This window comes from Peromyscus eremicus, chromosome 13 (assembly GCF_949786415.1).
Source record: "Peromyscus eremicus chromosome 13, PerEre_H2_v1, whole genome shotgun sequence".
Lineage (NCBI taxonomy): Eukaryota > Metazoa > Chordata > Mammalia > Rodentia > Cricetidae > Peromyscus > Peromyscus eremicus.
This window is the reverse complement of record NC_081429.1, coordinates 10,174,540-10,195,671: the sequence shown is the minus strand read 5'-3', so window position 1 is coordinate 10,195,671 and position 21,132 is coordinate 10,174,540. Positions and strand designations below refer to the sequence as shown.

The 21,132-nt window shown below is 45.4% G+C and overlaps 2 protein-coding genes across 3 annotated transcripts in view; one reads left to right on the top strand and one right to left on the bottom strand.

Annotated features, from left to right (window-relative positions):
- Atg4b (autophagy related 4B cysteine peptidase) overlaps positions 1-13,452 on the bottom strand; it is a 36,309-nt gene extending 22,857 nt beyond the window's left edge. Inside the window, exon 1 of the mRNA XM_059278616.1 lies at positions 13,307-13,452. Coding sequence (XP_059134599.1) covers positions 13,307-13,316 — 10 coding nt within the window. The 5' untranslated portion in view covers positions 13,317-13,452. The remainder of the gene's footprint in view (positions 1-13,306) is intronic.
- Positions 13,453-13,689: 237 nt separating this feature from the next.
- Thap4 (THAP domain containing 4) overlaps positions 13,690-21,132 on the top strand; it is a 43,698-nt gene continuing 36,255 nt past the window's right edge. The window contains exons 1-2 of one of the 2 annotated variants that reach the window (XM_059278614.1): positions 13,690-13,907; positions 16,368-17,506. In XM_059278614.1, the coding sequence (XP_059134597.1) occupies positions 13,831-13,907; positions 16,368-17,506 (1,216 nt within the window). In that variant the 5' untranslated portion in view covers positions 13,690-13,830. Of the gene's footprint in view, positions 13,908-14,124; positions 14,221-16,367; positions 17,507-21,132 lie in introns of those variants that run through there. The other variant, XM_059278615.1, reaches the window with a different exon arrangement.

Here is a 21,132-nt window from a genome sequence, read left to right as displayed (position 1 = left end):
TGGCAAAGGTGGGCATTATCTCTGAGCCCTGGTAGCCAGGGTCTAAATCTAGCGAGGGCACTCATAAGCTATATGTTCCTGGGCCACTTATATAACTTCTGAGTATAAACAACCACTCATCCATAAAAATGGGGTAATAACAGGGCTGTTTCACCACACAACAATGAAGCCTTCATGAAAGATTTCCCATGAGGTGCTGGCAGGCAGACAGAAGGGCATCACCATCAGCTGCTGTCATCAATATAAAGGATAAGGATGCAGAACACAGAGATGAAAGCACACACATTTTACTATGCCCAGAGGGCTTCACTGGGTACAGTCACAGGCTGGGAAATACTGGAATGTGGCCCCCAGAAATACAAGCCAAAGTGACAAGTCCTCAGCAACAGAGCACTGTTGAGGATTTCTGAGCAGGGCAGGGGCCAGGGCCAGTGGGCCTTGTCCTGGAACTCCGCTCTTCTGTATTTTAGCTGTCTACTTTCAAGACAATGTCAACAAACTGTTTGGTGATCCTAAGACCAACTTAATTTCTCCCACTTTTACATATGGTTACTTCAGTACATGTTGCTAAAGGCTAACTTGTGATAAATTAACATTCGTATTTTCAAGAAGCCAAAAACCACGTGTCCCTAATGTCTCAAGCAGCAAAATGCAGAGTAGGCAAATTTCTTAGGTTTATTAGCAACCTTTACAGGTAGGGAAGCCAGCTTCAAAGTGAGAGCAGTGAGTGGGGCTCTATTAAGTTCAAATGTATCCCAAGTCTACTAGCGTAACTATGAAAATTATGGGTTGTGCAACCTGACAAACCAAGAGCCAGGCTGGCGGTGAAGAAACCAGAAGGGAACAAAACTACAAAGAGGCAGTCACAGCTCCCACCAGCTTCACAGCAGCCAAGAAGCAAGAGTAATGCCAACGGTCTGTGGAGGGAGTGCCCAGCCCTCCAACAGAAGCCCACACTCCACCAGGTGAGTGTCCCCTTTCCCCAGGCCTCGCTGCAGACTGCCATCTGTGCCAATCTCCCATTCTTCCCACCGTACTGCCTCCTCCACAAGTCAGAACAGTGTTTACTGTCTGTCATAGTCTCAAAGGCATTCATTCCTGTGTAGTCGTCAAGAGCCCAGCTGTGGAACCAGGGGTCTGAGGCCACCAAAAGCCAGCATGTGATCCCCGTAAATCAGAATCCTTTCTATGTCTCTGTTTTCTCACTGGTGAAGTGGGAACAGTTGGACTTTCCTCATTGGGCTGGGGAGTAAGGATTCTAGAGCTCTGAACCAACCGGGAGTGCCATAAGCACACTTTCACAGGACCAGCCTTCTCCAGTCCTTGAAATGATGAAATACTTTGACTGTGGAAAGAAATCCATTCTGTTCCTAAATGGGAGTGTAACAATGTACAGGAGACTCAAATCAAATCTGTGTCTTTGCCAAAACAGATTCTAACCCAACAAACTTTCCTCAAGAAAGACATGTAGTCCTGGTGTGGTGGCACATGGCTTTAATCTCAACACTCTGGAGGCAGAGACAGGTGGATATCTGTGAGTTCCAGGACAGCCAGGCACACACAGTAAGACTGTCTAAAAAAGAAAGCACGCACACGCACGCACACACTCACATGCACACACACACACTCACGCACGCACACACTCACATGCACACACACACTCACACACACTCACACGCACACTTACATGCACACACACACACACACAGAGTCTTGTAACTGCATTTAGAGCAGAAAGCAGCTATGTTACAAGGGCCAGCACAGGTGACTTAGAAAATCACCTTAGAAAATCAGCACCTAAGGCTCCATGGCCTCAATGGTTCCAACTAGAAGGGTACATCAAGGCTCTCATCCTTTTGTTGTTACAGGCATCCCACTGGTCTGGAAGACAGGAGGAAAACACATGCCACCATTCCCAGGATACCCCACCTCACACAGGCATACCCACAGTGCCCACTGAAACACACACACACACACACACACACACACACACGCGCGAACACACACACACAACTGAGATGCAATTCACAAATCATCATCGAGGGAAAAGTGACGGGAAAGAGAAATTCCTGACCTTCTGGATGTATATGAAGTGAAAAAAGGAGGTGTTCAAACTCAGGCTCTAATTACAACTGACTGAGGCTTGCTTTTGGAGGTAGAGCCCATATGTGGAGTCATACAGCACACAATACACTTCTCTCTCAGTTCCTATCACCCCACCCAAGAAATGGGCACCACTAGCTCTGTCCAAGGGGATGAGAACCCAGACAAGTGCACAACCTAAGCTCACATCCACTAACCTGTGTCCACCTGCACAAAGACTCTGCCCTCTGGACACCAACTGGCCTCTACACTTCTCCACAGAGGTTCTTCAGTTCAACTGCACTGCCCTTGTTACAATGTCTTTATACCCCAAATCATGTCACTTACAAAGCATTATGAATGCCTGCCCCCCCCCCCCAGGCAGAGAGAAAACAGTTTCCAAACCCCAAGCAGTAAGTTAAATTTGTCAGTAGACAACAAGCAGGGGAAGTAAGGTGTTCAAGAATCCTCCGCCCTATGAAAGAGCCCTTCCATTTGTTCAAGCACACTAGTATCTGACTTTCCCACCCTCTTCTTGGGACTTCTGTGGTCACAACTGAAAGAGAAAATGTAAAGTGTTTTAATAATAGGACAGTTTAGTTAGAAAAAGTACTATGATTTATTATGTGACAGCCAGAAAAAAAAGAGATTTGTGCTCAATGAATGGAACTAACCTTTTTACTGAAGCACAAATTACACTGTCATTCAAGCAGCGAGAATCACAAAAACATAAAGCCAGTAGATCTCTCTTAGAGACTACTCCAATATATCTCATGTTGTGGAATAATCCTTTGTACACTGAAGATGTGCTTCTGCCTAGTGCACCTTCTGATCAGTTTAATAAAGCACTTAATGGCCAATAGCTAGGCAGGAGAGAATAGGCGGGACTTCCAGGGAGAAAGAGGAACTCAGGGAGAATCTGATGTGTGTGGATTAAGCCAGCAAGACTCGGAGGGAATTGTATGTACAGTACGGAGGAGAGGTAACAAGCCACATGGCAGAACATGGATTAATATAAATGAGTTAATTTAAGTTATAAGAGCTAGTTGGGAACAAGCCCTTAGCTAAGGCCAAGCTTTCATAATTAATAAGAAGTTTCCATGTCATTGTTTGGGAACTGGAGGTCCAAAGAAAGTCCCACAATAATCTCATTGTTATATTTTGAAGCTAAGAATGATAGCTCAGCACTTGGGAGTCTGAGAAGGAGGATCATCTGAGTTTGAGGCCAGCTTGAGATATACAAGTTCCTATCTCAAAAGTTTGTGATTTTTTTTTTAACCAATAAGATTACACTTTATAGTATAAATTCCTCAGAAGGGTTCTTTCTTTCCTTTGAAAAATTCTTATGATTAAAATAATAGTTTGCATGTAGAAGAAAGTAAAAAAATTTAGCTCTTAGAAAGCTAGGAAACTCTGCTTTAATATATCCTAGACAGAATGTCTACATCAAAACCCACTGCTCAGGCTGGGGACATAGCTCAATTAGTAGAATGCTTCCACAGTTTACAAGAAGCCCTTGGTTTGCTCTCCAGCACCACACAAACTGGGCTTGTTGGTGAACCATTTACAATCCTAGTCTGTAATCTGAACACTTGGGAGGTGGAAGCAGAAGGATTAGAAGTCCAAAGTTACCATCTAATAACTGGGACAGAAGCATTTTAAATTTTGGGAGCATTTGCATATACAGAATTAAGGTCTCATTAGAGCTGGGTGGTGGCATATGCCTTTAATCCCAGCACTCGAGAGGCAGAAGCAGGAGAATCTCTGAGTTCAAGTCCAGCCTGGTCTACAGAGCAAGTGCCAGGACAGCTAAAGCTATAGAGAATCCCTGTTTTGGAAAACTTAAAAAAAAAAAAAAAAAAAAAAAAAAAAAAAAAAAAAAAAAAAAAAAGAATCTCATTAGAAAAAGCACTATGACCCAAATTAAAATATTAAACTTATTTAGGTTTTCACACAGCCTGAAGCCAATTTTTAAAAATGTGTGTGTATGTCTACATGCATGTACATGTGTCAATGCCTGTGGAGGCCAGAAGTGTGCATCAGATCTGGAGCTAAAGTTACAGAAAGCTGTAAGCTTACAGAGGCTGGGTGCTGGAAACTGAACTCCAGACCCCCTCACAGAGCATCAAGTTCTTTTATCCGCTAAGCTACCTCTCCAGCTCCCCAAAAGTAATTTCATAAAATTCTTTTAATGTGATGGTGGTTTTAAAAATCTAATTATTTTTTCCTGTTTGTTTTTACAGTGCTGGGGACTCACACATGCTAGGCAGACATTCTACCATAGAACTGCATCTCTATCCCTCTTATTTTACTCTTTATTTTGAAAAATGGTTAGCTCAGGCTAGTCTTAAACTGACTCCATAGGCCAAGCTAGCCTTGAACTTGTGATCCTCCTGCCTTAGCCCCCTAAGTAGCTAGGATCACATGCTTAGGCACTAGATATGCTGTTGGTTTTGTTTTTGCTGAGACAAGGTCTCACACTGTAACTCAGACTAACCTGGAACTATGTAACTAACCCAGGCTGGCCTCAAACTATCATAAATCCTTTTGTCTCAACCTCTTCAGATGAGAAATTATAGGTATAAGTCACCATATCCAGTTTTTAAAATAGGGTCTTATTGGTTGTTTTTTTAACTCTTTACTCTTTTGGGGAGCCTGACCACCCACTTCCCAAATAAATCACACATGGAGGCTTATTATTAATTATGAATGCTTGGCCTTAGCTTGGCTTGTTTCTAGCCAGCTTTTCTTAAATTATCCTGTCTACCTTTTACCTCTGGGCTTTTCCTTTTCTTACTTCTGTATATCTTACTTTCACTCTTACTCTGTAGCTGGCTGTGTAGCTGGGTGGCTGGCCCCTTCTTTTCTGGATCCTTGATGTCTCTTGCTCCCAGATTTCTCCTCCTATTTATTCTCTTTGCCTGCCAGCCCTGCCTATCCTTTCTCCTGCCTCACTATTGACAGTTCATTTCTTTATTAGACCAATCAGGTGTTTTAGACAGGCACAGTAACACAGCTTCACAGAGTTAAACAAACGCAACACAAAAGAATGCAACACACCTTTGCATCATTAAATAAATAAATGTTCCACAGCATAAACAATCTAACACATCTTAAAATAGTATTTCACACCAGGGTCTCAGTAGGACCCCCAGGCTGGCCTTCAATTTATACTCTTCCTGCCTCAGCTCTTGAATACTGGGATTACAGGCACACACTACCACACCTGGCAGAAAGAGTCTGGGAATTTCAAGTCTTTCATTTGTTTGTAGAAAGGGTTTCATGCGTTTGAGGTTGGTCTAGAACTCCCTATGTAGTCAAGGATGACCTTAAACTTCTGATCCACCTGTCTTCACCTCCAGGGAAGTATCTGAATCACAGGTATAGGACACCATGCATGGTTTCACTAAATGCTAGGGGTTAACCGAGGGCTTTGTGACTGGTAGCCAAATACTCTACCAGCTAAGCTACAGCCCCTGCCTGCTTCCTTAAAAAAAATAAAATAATAATAATAATAATAATAATAATAATAATAATAATAATAATGTGGTTTTGGGGATAACAAGGCATTGAGAATGCTAGGAAGGTACTCTACCACTGAGCTACATCCCCAGTGTGTGACTATGTTTTGATACCAGCTCAGGTAAGGAGTTTTTCCATCAGGCTGGCAGTTATTATTTTGGATATTGAATTTGGATTAGGTATGCTCAGTCTGTAGTAGAGAGATAGGCAATTCAACAATCCCAATTCTGGCCGGGCAGTGGCGCATGTCTTTAATCCCAGCAGTCAGGACGCAGAGGCAAGTGGATCTCTGTGAGTTCGAGACCAGCCTGGTCTATAGAGTGATCCAGGACAGGCTCCAAAAGCTACACAGAGAAACCCTGTCTCGAAAAAACAAAACAAAAATAATCCCAATTCTGTTTCACTGACTACCAACCATGTGCAGCACTAGAGACACAAGCATTAGGTGCTGGTTCTGTTTGTAAGAAACAGACAGCATGGCTGCTTAGGTGCTGCCTCTCAACAGCTCTTTAGATTTTATTTTATTCTTTTTTATTTTTTTATTTTTTCTATTTTTTTATTTTTTTTGTTTTTTTGAGACAGGGTTTCTCTGTGTAGCTTTGCGCCTTTCCTGGAACTCACTTGGTAGCCCAGGCTGGCCTCGAACTCACAGAGATCCGCCTGGCTCTGCCTCCCGAGTGCTGGGATTAAAGGCGAGAGACAGCCTCACTATACAGCTACAGCTGGCCCAGAACTCACTATGTAGAACAAGCTGCCCTCAAACTCAGAGCTCTACTTACGTCTGCCTCCTGAATGCTGCAATTAAAGGCATGCTCCACCACAACCAGTCAGTTATTCCGGTGTGTGTGTGGCGGTGTATGAGGGGCTGCATACACGTGTGTAGAGACTGCTGCACTTCACTTTTATGTAGATGCTAAGGACCAAAGCTCAGATCCTCATGCTTGTTAAACAAGCACTACACCAACCGATCCACTCCCGTGGTCACCAGTACTTCTTTGAACCAAGAGCATGTTTGTGGTTGCATTCCCCCGGGCTACCTGGCCTGGGCGCCGGAGAGTAGCACCTAACCCTAATTCATCTTTTGTTTAGCAGACACTTTTTGTTCCTCTTGTTGCCCTATATGAATCTTGTCTCAGAGTCTCTCGAGGATACAAAGGCCTATGCAAAACTTGGTTCAGGAAACCTGGGAAACTGTGGTACATGAGGGATCAAGGAATTTGCACTTGGCATTGTATTATTGGGAGCTTCTTTCAGGTTGTTTTGAACGTGGAAATCAACTGGCTACACTGTAAATATAGAGAAAAATAAAAATGCCCTGGACAAAGGGAAAAGGTTTCAGTCCTTAAGATTGGATCCCCCTGCAGTCGCAAAAGGCTAAATTCATCTTTAAGGTGCCTCTGAGTCTTCTTTCCACAGACCCACATCAACCCACACACCTGTGCCAGGACACTTTGTGACACATGTTTGTTTACATAATTCTGGGAAATAGGTAGAGAGACCATCCAAATCACTTGGGCCTTCCACCTCCTATACCAGCAGACTTGGGCTCCCTCCCTGGCTTCTCTTATTTTCTATTTACATGCAGACCCTGGGCAATTTCATCCAATAACAGCTTTCTGTACATCTTCAGTATAGGGCTCCCAGCCTATGTAACCAAAGGCCCATTAACACTACTTGGACATCTAACAGGGACCTTACTGTAAACAGACAGTTCCTGTCCCAAGTGCCCAGTCCCAAATAACCAACTCAGAGGCTAAATATGAACTATAAATGCTCGGATGATAGCTTAGGCTTGTTACTAGCTAACTCTTACATTTAAATTAACCCATTTCTATTAATCTATATATTGCCATGTGGCTCATGGCTATACCTGCCCTCTATATGTCTTGCTTCCTGGGTGATTGGTTGGTGTGTCCCCTGACTCCGCCCTCCTTCTTCCCATCATTCTCAGTTTGGCTTTCCCACCCAACTTCCTGCCCAACTACTGGCCTATCAACCTTTTATTAACCAATGAAAGTAATACATACTCATAATGTAGAAAAGAATTATCCTACAACATTTCCCCCTTTTTGTCTAACAAAAAGGAAAGTTTTAACCTTAATATAGTAAAACTACATACAACAAAAAGTTATTAAGTAAGAATTATAGTAACAATATCCAATCCATTTGCATCTGGCAAAATTAGAGAAAATATAATTATCTATCTTATCTTGGTGAGTCTAAAGTTTTGTATCTAATTTATCCTTTATCATAACTGAGAAAAACTATAACTGTGACTATCTAGTCTTCAACTCCATTAAAGACCCAAGAAGGGCAAAATGTTACCTAATGACAGGGACATTTCACTGCCTGGACAGTCATCCAAAGTTCCTCTTAACGTTGGGGCATCCATCTTTGGCCCATGGGCCTACTATATCTGACAGACAGGAAATAAGAGGCTATGGATTCATTCTGAATTAAGAAAAATAAGGTTTGATCAAGGAAGACCTTCTGAAAAATCTCTGATGGGAATGGATGGCCCAGATGATCCATTTCAGAGCACCTCTATTGCAGTTTCCTCTGAGTTCTGCATTCAGAACAGCTTCAAGGCTGCTGGCTGAGATGATCCTGCAATTAAGGCTCAGGGATTGTAGGGAAAGAGGGGGCCAAAAGACTCTAAGAGTCAAAAGAACAGGAAGTTTGCTGTAAGAGTACATCTCTTAGAAATGTCAGAAGCTACTCATAGAGTCTAATTAGCATAGCCACCTAAACAAGACCTAAACAAGGATGACACCAATAGAAGGGGTATAGGAATGATAGAAAAATAGGTAGATTATCAAATTTACTTTTAAACTAAAAAGCAACTACTAGTCTTAAATATTTTACATTGGTATGGATTTTTGTATATTGATACAAATTTAAGGTTATTTTTGTTACTATATATATATATATATATATATATATATATATATATATATATATATTCATTCCACTCTTGTTTAGGTATTTTTGTTATACTGTATATATGTTTCTACTCTGAAGATATTTTTATATATTGATAGATTTAAGGTTATTTTTATTTTAACATACTGTATATATGTTTCTACTCTTGTTTAAGGTATTGTACCTATGCAGTTCATTATAAAGTGTAATGTAAAGTTCTAGTCCTTAAAAGTTATTATTACAAACTGTTTAAGATCATTAAAAAAAATGTAGGTTAGCAGTTAGTCATCTATAACATTCAAATGTGGCCATGTTAGGTATGTTTTCAAGGTCAAACAGAGATATATTTTAGATAGGCAAGTGGTCTTAAAACACTTCCGAGACCTACAGAGAACACAGCATTTAAAATATTTTAATAACATGTCTTTTAACAACAGTGAGACATGTCTGCTCCTGGCAGCACCAATTTCCTTCAAAAAAGGATGATGGGCATCAAAGAACCTCCATCTGGAGATTGCTTTCCTTGTGGCAAAGTTAGCCACTGGACAAGAAACTGTCCTTGTCTCGACTGCTGACAGTGTGCTGTCCAAACTGGACATGTAGGACACAAAAGAAAGTAACTGCCAAACTTTGCCAAGACAAGGTGGGGCAGTCCTTCAAATTCCTGCTTCACAGAAAAGTTTTCAGATAGTCTAGGACTAAAGGTCAAAGGCAGATGCCCCAATGATGCAGAGGAAACTTGGGTGACTGTTCAGGCAGTCAACTGTTTCTGTCATTTCTATAGTTTTGGAAGTTGTTTGTTCCACATTTCCTGTTTACTCAGGTAATAAATATTATATCCTTCTTGGGTCTCTGATGAGGTTGAAGATTAGATAGTTATAGTTACAGTTTTCCTTGTTACTACATTCAGAAAAGAAACACAAAAGAGGTGTAAAGGTTGAGAGACATAAAAGCTTAAATTGTCTAAGAAAATGTTTTGAGGTCTAAAAGATAATTTTGGGTTGGTAATACAAGTTAGGATAGAAAGTGAATTAATGCCTTTAATCTCAGCACTCGGGAGGCAGAGCCAGGCGGATCTCTGTGAGTTCAAGGCCAGCCTGGTCTACAAAGTGAGTTCGAGGCCAGGCTGGTCTCCAAAGCGAGTTCTAGGAAAGGCGCAAAACTACACAGAGAAACCCTGTCCTGAAAAACCAAAAAAAAAAGAAAGAAAAAGTGAATTAGGTATAGGTACACAACTTTGGGCTCACCAAGATAGATAGATAATAGTTTCTCTGAATTTGCCAAATGCAAATGGACTGGACATTGTGAATGTAATTCTTACCTGATAATTGTTTTAATTGTATATAATTTAACTGTGTTAAAATCTTCCCTATTTAGACAAAAGAAAGAAAAGGGAAATGTGGTGGGATATTTGGACACCGTATGAAGATGTACTGCTGTGCTGTGACTGGTGTAATAAGGGGGACGTCCAATAGCTCTCTGGGAAGAAGAGAGGCAGAGTCATCAGCAGACATGGAGAGGAAACAGGAGGTGTGAGATGGAAGAGAGGTAATGCCACGTGACAAAACTAGAGCAATACAAATGGGTTAATTTAAGTTATAAGAGCTAGGTGAACTGGGCGGTGGTGGTGCACACCTTTAATCCCAGCACTGGGAGGCAGAGCCAGGCGGATCTCTGTGAGTTCAAGGCCAGCCTAGGCTACACAGAGAGATCCAGGACAGGCATCAAAACTACACAGAGAAACCTTGTCTCTGAAAAAAAAAAAGAGCTAGCTGAGATAAGCCTAAGCTAAAGGCAAAGCTTTCATAGTTAAGTCTCCATGTCACTATTTGTGAGCTGGCAGCCAACAAATAAGCTTGCTACAAAGGGGGAAATCTCATGGAGCCCCAACCCTAGAAAAAGAACTATAACCAGGTGGGCAGTAGTGATACAGAGGCAGGCAGATCTGAGTCTGAGGCCAGCCTGGTCTACAAAGTGAGTTCCAGGACGGCAGGGCTGTTACACAGAGAAACCCTGTCTCAAAAAACAACAACAGGCTGGGCGGTGGTGGTGTACGCCTTTAATCCCTGCACTTGGAAGGCAGGGGCAGGCAGATCTCTGTGAGTTCCAGACCAGCCTGGTCTACAAAGTGAGTTCCAGAACAGCTAGGACTGTTACACAGAGAAACCCTGTTTCAAAAAATAAAAAAAATCTACTTTCAGAGAGCAAGAGGTAGATAAATGTAAGATGGTTTAGAGGGAGTAGAGGATTTAGAGGGGAAAATAATGAACTATAATCTCAAAAAATTAAAAATATACTTTCAAAGTGAGATTTTTCTTGGTCATCCTGCTACAATTCCAATCCCCTATAATTTGGCCCACATCACTCTCTCATGAGCACCACCCAATTCTACATACTCCTGGTCTCCTGTAGAGAATGTCAGCTACCTCAAGATAGCATTTTTTTGGGTCCATTTTTCTAGTCCCTGACACTCAAGGAATTTACAAATTAGTTTATAGAAAGAACAAGTAAGGTAGAACACCTTTAATCTCAGCACTCAGAAGGCAGAGGCAGGCAGATCTGTGAGTTCAAGGCCAGCCTGGTCTACATTGTGAATTCTAGGACAGCTAGGGTTTTGTAGAGAGACCCTGCTGAAAGAGAGAGAGAGAGAGAGAGAGAGAGAGAGAGAGAGAGAGAGAGAGAGAGAGAGACAGACAGACACAATTACAGGAACAACCATAAGCCATACTGCTATATTACAATGGTGGAGAAAGGCAGAATTTTCAAGGACCCTAGGGATCACAGGGTAGACTATAAAAGGCCATCCAGCGTTACATCAGGAGAAAAACTGCCCCATCATACCCTTAAAAAAAAAAAAAAACTGTATATTTTTATCAGTACTAACACAGGCCTTCAAACACAAATGTCTTTTCGAGTTTGATCTCCTGGCAGCATTCAATACCCACTTGAGGTCCCATATGTTGAGAGATACTTTGATAGCACTCTAACACTCCTGAGGCTGCCCAATAAAGTTATACCTTGAATCAGAGGGTAGAACCAGTGACTAGCTGACCAGAATTAGCCATAGAGAAGCCAGCAATTTGGATAGAGAAGCCACACAGGAGACTGGAGTTTGAGCTTCCTCTTGGTTCTGGGAGAGGGTCTGTAGCAGGGTATCAGGACAAAAAGCAAGGTCAGCTAGCTGCTCCCTAGCCTCTCTGAGCTGGCAGGTGTTACCCTAGCCTTTGACTCCTGAGTTGTATTGATAAATAGAATGAAAGAGACTTAATTGAAACCTAACTATCCCAGCTGCAGCAGAGCCAGGTCCCACCTGAGTGCGCAGTGGGGCGCTGAGGGGCTGTGAGGCCACAGACAATAATCAATGTAACGGTAGATTCATGTGCAGCCAATAAGCCGACAGAAAAACATCACATATGCGACTACACAGTTATATACTTAATCTGGACCGTTTTACACATTAAAGGTAATACAACTGACTATTAAATTGCGTGTTCCATCTTAATTTAAACATTTCATATTAAGAGCTTTAGGTATCTAGAAAATATCTGAAAAGAAAGTGGAGTTGAGGTGGTCCTGGTCTTTAATCCCAGCACTGGGGAGGCACAAGCAGGCAGATTTCTGTGAGTTTGAGGCCAGCATGGTCTACATATCTATCAGTTCCAAGACTACACGGTGAGGCATTGTCTTTTTAAAAAAAGGGGGAGGGTTAATTAAATAATTTTACGTGTTATTCACTCCATACCTCCAGCAAGCATTGTGGAAATATATAATATATATATATATATATATATATATATATATATATATATATATATATATATATATATATATATTTTTTTTTTTTTTTACACCTGGTTCATGTTTCTTGGGAAGTCAAGGTCCCTGCTTCCTCCAGCCTTTTAAAATACTGAAGAGACAGATGCCGCAAACTACTGAAATGTGGAAGCATCACTCCCAAGAGCCAACTTCATGTATGGTGTAGTTGTTAGTAGAAGAAAAACAAGAGCAATGCCATTCAAGACACTTAAAACCAGGTGGCAGGATTCCTTCACAAAGGAGTGGATTTTTGAAGGCAAAGCTGTTCTTTAAAAAATTAATTAAAAAAAAAAATGAAAACGCTAATGCTGCTGGGGGGAGGGGGATGAAAGAGAATCTTTGGGGGGGGGGTATTTTTAGGTCTATTAGCAAACGATGTAGTTGGTAGATTTACATCTCCAAGACAGCTTGCCAGGAAAAACAAAGACCTGCACTCTCTCTCTGGAGCTTCGGAAGCAAGAGCCAGTTCACAAACAACACCCACACTTAAGCCAGTATCAGAAGTCAAAGTATGATGCGACTGAATCACTGTCTCCAGCCGCAGCAACAGAAGCGTGGGTCACCTACACAGGCTGTTGAACTTTAAAGACAAAAGATGTGCATCTCGTGGATGCTGGGACATCAGCCACCAACTTGACAGAAGTTAAAGAGCTCGGCTTCTTCACTAGGGCAGGCTATGGCCTAGCTCCGCGGCGTACGGGTCCGCCCCGGGCACCAATGTGCCCGCGTCCTGATCGTCCCTCAGGCTTGCAGCCCTCCCGCCCAGAGCCGGGAGCCCACAGGCTGGGGCGCTCCCCAAGGGCCTCCGAGGCGCCGGAGGCCGCGGCGTTGACGGGTGACCCCGCGAACCGGGTGCGGAGCGCTGCGGGGAGGCGCGGCCCGCCCTGCTAAACACACCGGCCTCCGCCCCACCGGGCGGCCTCAGGAGCCCGCCCGCGACAGGGTAGGCGCCCGCCCTCCTCACCTGCGTCCATCTTCCCTGTCCGGTCGCCGACTGACCGTAGTGTCGCTCCGACGGACGACTGCGCGACACCGCGACGGGAAGCCGCGGGAGCCAAGCGCGGCGCAGCGGAAGCGCGGGCGTCGCCATCTCGCCGTACGGCGGTGGGAACGCGGGGGGAGGGGTGGGCGGGGCCCCGACGCATGTGGTTCCTGACCGGACCCAATCGCCCCGCCCCGCGCCGCCACTTCGGAGCACCCTTGAGCCGGCCCGAGCGGCGCCCGTCCGGCGCAGCCATCTTTCCGTACAGACCGCTCCCCGCGCATGTCTCGGTACGGACTCGCCGCCCGCTGCGGCCGCGACGCTCGCGCCGTGGTCCGGCCGCCCGGGCGCAGCGTGGTGCGGGCGGCAGCGCGCAGCCATCTTGCCGTACGGCTCGGCCGCGGCCCACGTCCCGAGCTGTGTCGCCGCGCTCCCTCGGGGCGGGTCGGACCAGCGGGCGGGCGGCAAGGACCGGAGCCTGGCGGCGCCCACGACCGAGGCCCGCAATGGTGATCTGCTGCGCGGCGGTGAACTGCTCCAACAGGCAGGGCAAAGGCGAGAAGCGCGCTGTCTCCTTCCACAGGTACGCGGCCCGCCTCCGGGTCCGCCACGCCCCCGCCCCGGCGGGGCCCGCGGGGAAACTGAGGCCGCGCGGTGGACTGGGTTCGGGGGACCGGGAGTCGGGGGCCGGCTAGTCGAGCTTAACTGAGGGAGGTGGACGGGTCGTGGAGCTTTGTGACCTTGGCCCGGACCGCCGGCTTTGGGGACCAGCGCGGCCATGCCTCGGGTAAAGCGGACGGAGGCCCCCGCCGCCGCCACCTCCAACTAACCCGCGACGCACTGATTTGGGCTGGCGCTGCCAGTTTCTGGAGCATCCTGCAAGGACGCTTTCTCAGGTTAATCCTGCTCTTAGGTTTCGAGCAGTTCTCCGCTCTTGCCTCGGCGGGGCAGCCCGTCTGGAGGTGTGTGGCAGGAGTGCGGCCCGGCGCACGCAGCTCTACTTCCTGCATCCATAGCCCTCCTCGCTCTCCTACGGGGGTCCTGCGGCCAGGACACTGGCCCTGAACACCTCCCTCATCCTGCATTCCAGCTGAGGCTGGCGGGAGGACCGTGGAAGGGCTTTCGGGACGGTTCTCGGGTGGCCCCGGGGCGGGCCGCGCCTTCCTAAGGCTTTCAAGACTCCCCCCCCCCCCCCCCCCCGATTTCAGTTGATCCTCTCCTGTGATTTTCAACAGGAGTGAACTGCGAGCGAAGGGGCTCTGCCTTGGAAGCCACTTTGCACATCGTGCCACCTCTTAGTACTTGGTGTTAAAATTTGAAGATGGGCATGGCACGTGCCTGTTGAAAGTTCACAGGGTTACAATAAGTCTTGGGTCTTTGCGGTCTGGTTCAAAACAAAACCTAGTAATGTTAAACAGCCTTAACAATTTCGGTTAAAACATGTCCCAGAAGTTTTGTTAACGATTTTCAAAAATGTGGCAGAGTTGCAAGGACTGCAGCTTGCATTTCCGATGTTCTAACCTGGTATGGGGGTAGACAGTGCCCGAATTGGGGGCGGGGAAACTCTTAGGAATCAAGCTCACAAAACATTGAGAAATAAGGTTAGAAGGTCACGTTGCTTAGAATGTCCAGGTCATCCTGTTAGGGCTAGTCTTGCTCCACAGCTGCCTCCTGAGGGCTGGAAGACCTCAGGTGGAGCTCCGGGCCGGTGATCGTGGCCAACAACCCTACAGATCCTGTCTTCGTAAGTGATCCTTAAATAGCTTCATTAGATGAGGGAAGACATTACTAAGTATGTTGTTAAGCATCTATTTTTTTTTTAAATTTTCCTGTTATTACATAATATACAACATAAACTTACCATTTTTATTTTGGGGGTGTTTTGATTTCTGTTGTTTGTTCTTGGTGTTTTGAGACAAGGTCTCATTGAATATAGCTTTGTTGGCCTACAACTCTCTGTTATAGTCTATGCCGGCCTCGGACTTGTGTCCATCCTCCTGCCTCTGCTTCCCAAGTGCTTGTTTATAGGATTATAGGCATGAACTACCACTAACAACTTGTTGCTCTTTTTTTGAGATGGTCTTTCTACATAGCCCTGGCTATTCTGGGACTCACTATGTAGACCAGGCTGGCCTTGAACTCTCAGAGATCCACCTGCCTCTGCCTCCCAAGTGCTATACTCCCAGCTATACTCCCAGCTCCTTTTCCTTTCTTTTTTCTTTTTTTCGAGACAAAATTTCAGCTGAGGCTGGCCCCATGTAGCTAAAGATGACACTGACGTCTCTCATCCATCTCACTTCCTGGGTACTGGAATTATAGGTAGACACTACAGCACCTGGCTCTTGTTTTTTTTTTTTTTTTTTTTTTTTAAGAGACACTAAGTTACCCAGGTAGGCCTTGAACTTAGCTTAGTGTAGCCCAGGCACATGTTGAACTTGTGATCCTCTTACTTGAGAGTTACCAAGATCACTGACTTGCACCATTAGGCCTGGCTGGAGCTTTGGGGCTTTATGCTGAAGCTGGTCCCTATACCCTCAGCTACTTGAGCCTCAGCTGTGGTTGTTTAGCTGGGCCTCCGAGATATTTCCTGGTTTCTTGTTCCCAGCTCTGTCGCCTGGCTTCTCATTAGGGTTTTAGCATTCTTTACCCTGCTTTTTGGGTACTGGATGATTTGGTCAGTGGCACTACACTTGTGAAAGCTATTTCCTGCTGTCTCTGAGCATCCTCTGTGCCCAGGGTGATTTGCCACACCTAGGAGGAGTATCCTTCATTCCTCTCTACCCTATAAACTCAGGGTCCTAAAAGATATACAGTAGGGCTTTCTTGAAGTGTGATCCTAATTAGTCGTGGAGTCAGATATTGAGGGTGAAAGCTGAAAGATCAGTAATGACCTGCAAGATGGTCCTGAAATCCTTGAGTTTTTAAGTGGATGATGTCGGTACGGGTTTGGATGCTTGCAAAACTACTTGATTTGCTTTTATCGATGATAGTTTTAGGGAAAGGCATCTCAGGAATTCTAAGTACTTTGTTATTTGTCCTGCAGGTTCCCCCTAAAGGATTCCAAACGACTGATCCAGTGGTTAAAAGCCGTTCAGAGGGATAATTGGACCCCCACTAAGTATTCATTCCTCTGTAGTGAGCATTTTACCAAAGACAGTTTCTCCAAGAGACTGGAGGACCAGCATCGCTTGCTGAAGCCCACAGCTGTTCCCTCTATTTTCCACCTGTCGGAGAAGAAGAGGGGGGCTGGAGGCCATGGCCATGCTAGGAGGAAGACCACAGGGACCATGAGGGGCCACACAAGCGCAGCAACAGGGAAAGGAACCATTGCGTCCTCACTGCCCTCAAGTGATACCTCCATGGCCAAGCCTGAGTCCCGAAAGTTGAAGCGAGCTTCTTCACAGAGTGATGCAAGCCCCAAGGCCCCCCCAGGTGCTGTGAGTCAGGAGCAGGGGCAGTCCCTGGAAAGAACTCCAGGAGCTGGACTGGCCGCCCCACTGGCCAGCAGCCGGGAAGAAGCAGAAGTGTCTGCTACAGAGGCTGACCACCAGAAGGCCTCTTCCTCCGATGACGCAGGCGGGGCAGACAAGAGCGGCATCTCCATGGACGACTTCACACCCCCAGGGTCTGGAGCTTGCAAGTTCATTGGCTCACTTCATTCTTATAGTTTCTCCTCCAAGCACACTCGAGAGAGGCCATCTGTACCCCGTGAGCCCATTGACCGAAAGAGGCCGAAGAGAGATATGGAGCCAAGGTGCAGTGGGAACAGTGTGGCCCAGAGTCCCCCAAGTTCCTCACTTACAGCAACCCCTCAGAAGGCTTCCCAGAGCCCCTCCGCCCCTCCGACTGATGTAACCCCAAAGCCAGCTGCAGAAGCTGTGCAGAGTGAGCACAGTGATGCCAATCCCATGTCCATCAACGAGGTCATCCTGTCGGCCTCGGGGGCCTGCAAGCTCATCGACTCCCTGCACTCCTACTGCTTTTCGGCTCGGCAGAACAAGAGCCAGGTGTGCTGTCTGCGGGAGCAGGTAGAGAAGAAGAACGGAGAGCTCAAGAGCCTTCGACAGAGGGTCAGCCGCTCCGACAGCCAGGTTCGCAAGCTGCAGGAGAAGCTGGATGAGCTGAGGAGAGCCAGTCTCCCCTACCTCCCCTACCTAAGTGGCCTGCTGCCCCCCAGCCACGGTCAGTACTTAGCCGGTGTGCTCCCCTGCCTTCTGTACTCTGACTCCCAAGGGTTTTCCTGCTGTGTGCTGGGTCTCTGTGGGCTACACGTCCCTTGTGATCTCATGAGAGTGCTCATTGGCCAGGGAGCCCAGGGTATATAGGAGACCTAGTCACAGGAGAGGCCTGTGCACATGAAGATTTAGCATTGTAAGTAGCCAGGCATGGTGGCACACACCTTTATTTAGTCCCAGTACCCAGGAGGCTGGGGTAGGTGGATCTGTGAGTTCGAGACCAGCCTGCTCTATGTAGTTAGCTCCGGGCTAGCCAGGACTACATGGAGCAGTGGTTGTTAACCACTAACGCTGTGACCCTTTAATACAGTTAGTTCTTCAGGTAGTGACCCCAACCATGAAGTTATTTCCATTGCTGCTTCATAACTGTCATTTTGCTACTGTTATGAATCAAAATGTAAATATCTGTCTATTCTTTTTTTCTTTTTCTCTTCCTTGGTGTTTTGAGACAGGGTTTCATTGTGTAGCCATGGCTCTCCTGGAACTCTCTCTCTGTAGACCAGGTTGGCCTTGAACTCAGAGATCCACCTGCCTTTGCCTCCCAAGCTCTGGGATTAAAGGTGTCTACCACTACTGCCCTGCATATATCTGTTTTCTGATGGTTTTAGGCAGCCTCTGTGAAAGAATCCTTCAACCCCCAAAGGGGTCACGACCCACAGGTTGATAGCCACTGACATAGAGAAGCCCTGTCTCAAAACAAAAATAAAAAATTAAATCAGCAGGCAAGGTCTCAGATGCTTGGCTCAAAGGCTTTTCATTGAAGGGGGAAGGATCTTAAGGAAAATAAAATGTACACATACTTTTTTTTTGAGCTGGGCTAGGGTTTGAATCAGGGTCTCACTATCTTGCTCTGGCTGTCTTCTATTCTGACCTTCATTCACATCTCACTGTGTAGACCAGGCTGGCCTTGAACTCACAGATCCACTTGCCTCTGTCACCGGAGTGGTGGATTAAAGTGCTCCACCACCTTCTGGCTAAACTAACTCTTTTCAAGTGTTTAGGAAAGCTGAGTGTGGTCTCTCATGCTTGTAATCCCAGGACTGAATGCTAAAGACTGAGTTTTGAAATCCAGCCTGAGCTACCTCGTGGGATGTGAGTGAAGGTCAGAGAGAGCCTTCAGGAGTCAGCTCTCCTCTTCTCCCGTGGTAGTCCTAGAGATGGAACCCGGGGCAGCCGGGCAGCAAGCGCCTTTACTGGCTGAGCAATCTTGGTGGCCCTCTTCTATAAAGATTAAATGCTAGATAAACCAACTGTTTATCATGCCTGTCCTTCAAGCACTTGGGGGGCTGAGACAGGAGGATTACCATTTATCTGAGTTCAAAAAAAAAAAAACAAAACAAAACTTTTTACATACCTCCCAAATTTTATTCTTTGTTGGTATTTTTAAAAATTGGTGTGTAAGTTTTAAATATTAATTGGCTATGTTTTTGGTTCTCCCACTGTTTTACTATTTTTTTAATTTAATTGTTAAAATTGCATTTATTTTGTGTGTATATGGGGGTCAGGAGAGTGTTATGGCACACATACGCAGATCTGAGGACAATTTTGGGGCATGATTTCTCCTACCACATGGTCCCAGGAATTGAACTCAGGTCATCAGACTTGGCAGCAAGTACCTTACTTCCTCAGCCGTCTCAGCTGGCCCTTTATTTTACTTTTAGAAATTGATTTCTAGGCTGGGCATGGTGGCACATACCTTTAATCCCCAGAACCCAGGAGGTAGAGGCAAGTGGATCTGTGAGTTCAAGGCCAGCCTGGTCCACATAGGTCCATGTCAGCCAGGGATGTATAATGGGACTCCAAAAAGAAAAAAAAAATGTATTTTGATTTGTAGGTATTCCTTACAGAGTGAGGACAGTGTGGATAGTGTTCAGTGCATATGGAAAACTTTTCTGACCCATTCACTTTGTCTGTATCAGCATTTGCCAGTACAGGTATGATGGCCCTGTCTGCTGGAGCAAAACTTCCAGGGCTTTGAACCTCTGGAGATAGCGAAGCCTGTGAGAGTTGAGGTGCATGCTAGGAAGAGCAGCCCCAGTCCCAAGCTGATCTGGGTGTACTGCTTTTGTAAATTCTCACCCAGAATGTTGCTTTTGGTACCCTTTTGCTGTAACCACTAGCCCAGACCTTTCTGAACAATTAGCCCTGGTTCTATCTACATTGTTTCCCTTGTTATTATTATATTGTTTCTTTCTCTTTGTTTTGGTTTTACTTAGTCTGGCTTCTACAAAATTTCCTAACCTGAAGCTGAGGTTGAGGCTGTGAGTCTTTTCTACCTGTGGGCCCATTCTGGATTTGCTTTACATTGTACTCATTCGTCACCAATACTTTGTCATCTCCTAGAGCTATTTAAATGTTGGCGATGGTCCTGAAGTATAGATAGGTTGGTAGAGGGGAGATATTTTTTGGAGTTATTTTCAGTTTTATAATGAGATTTAATGCTATGTTGTCTTTAAGCCTGCTTTTGAAAAATGTCGAGATTTCATTGTGGCTGGCACAGTGTTTAAACTGAGGTTGTCACACTTGTCAGCAAGTGTCTTTACTTTTGACTTGGGTTCAGAAGAAAGTGTCCTCTCCTCTGGCTGGTTCCATTGTTCTCTTTGGGGCTGAGACTGAGACCTTGGGCCTGGTGTGAGTAAGAGCTCTTGCCTGACTTCGGGAAGGTCCGAAGTCAGCTGACTTCTAGAAAGGTGAGGCGCTCTTGAACACCTACTGCCATTCCAGAGTGCCTGTGTCTTCCTGTGCATCTGTCGAGTTACTGGTTGTGGTTAGTCTTTTGAAATAGGGTCTCACTATGTAGCCCAGGCTGGCCTTGAACGTAAGGCTATCCTTCAGCCTCCACTTCCAAGATTGACTACATACCTGAACCACTACACTTGCCTGTATCTGTCAGCTGTTGCTTTAGATTCCAAACCTTGTTAGATGTGTATGTCTTCCTGATGATCACAAGCACAGAAAACCTTTCTCTCATAGAAAGACCTCTTTTTTTTTTTTTTTTCTCACTTTGTTTCTCAGGCTTCATTCCAACTTTCTGTTCTGCCTCAACCTCCAGTTCTCTGAGTAGTTGGAGTCTCAAGATTTAACATCATTGCTTCTAGTCCAAGGCTTCCTCCTCCTCCCTTCCTTTCTCTTCTCTTACAGTGTAGCTAAGTCTAGCCTTGAACTACTGATCCTCCTGCCTTGTCCTCCCAAGTGCTGGGAGTATAGATAGATGTGGGCCACCCCACCCACCCACGTATTACTTCTATCCCCTTAATTTCAGTCTTGTCTTGTCATGTCACTTTATTTTATAAATAAATTTTAATTGGCTTTAAGAGTTGTTTTATAAAGTACTTTGATCTACTTAGGATTTTCATTATCAGTAAGTTGGAAATGTTATTTTTTAATTGGTAGCCTTTCCCTTTATTGTTGTTGATGTTTGGTTTGGAGATGGTCTCACACCGCAGCTCTAGCTAGCTTGGAGTACAACCGTGTAACCCGGCAGCCTTAACCCATCCGTCCTCCTGCTTTGGCCATAGTGTTGGCATTGCAAGCATGAGCCACCGTGCCCAGTCTGTTAGTGTCTAAAAAAAA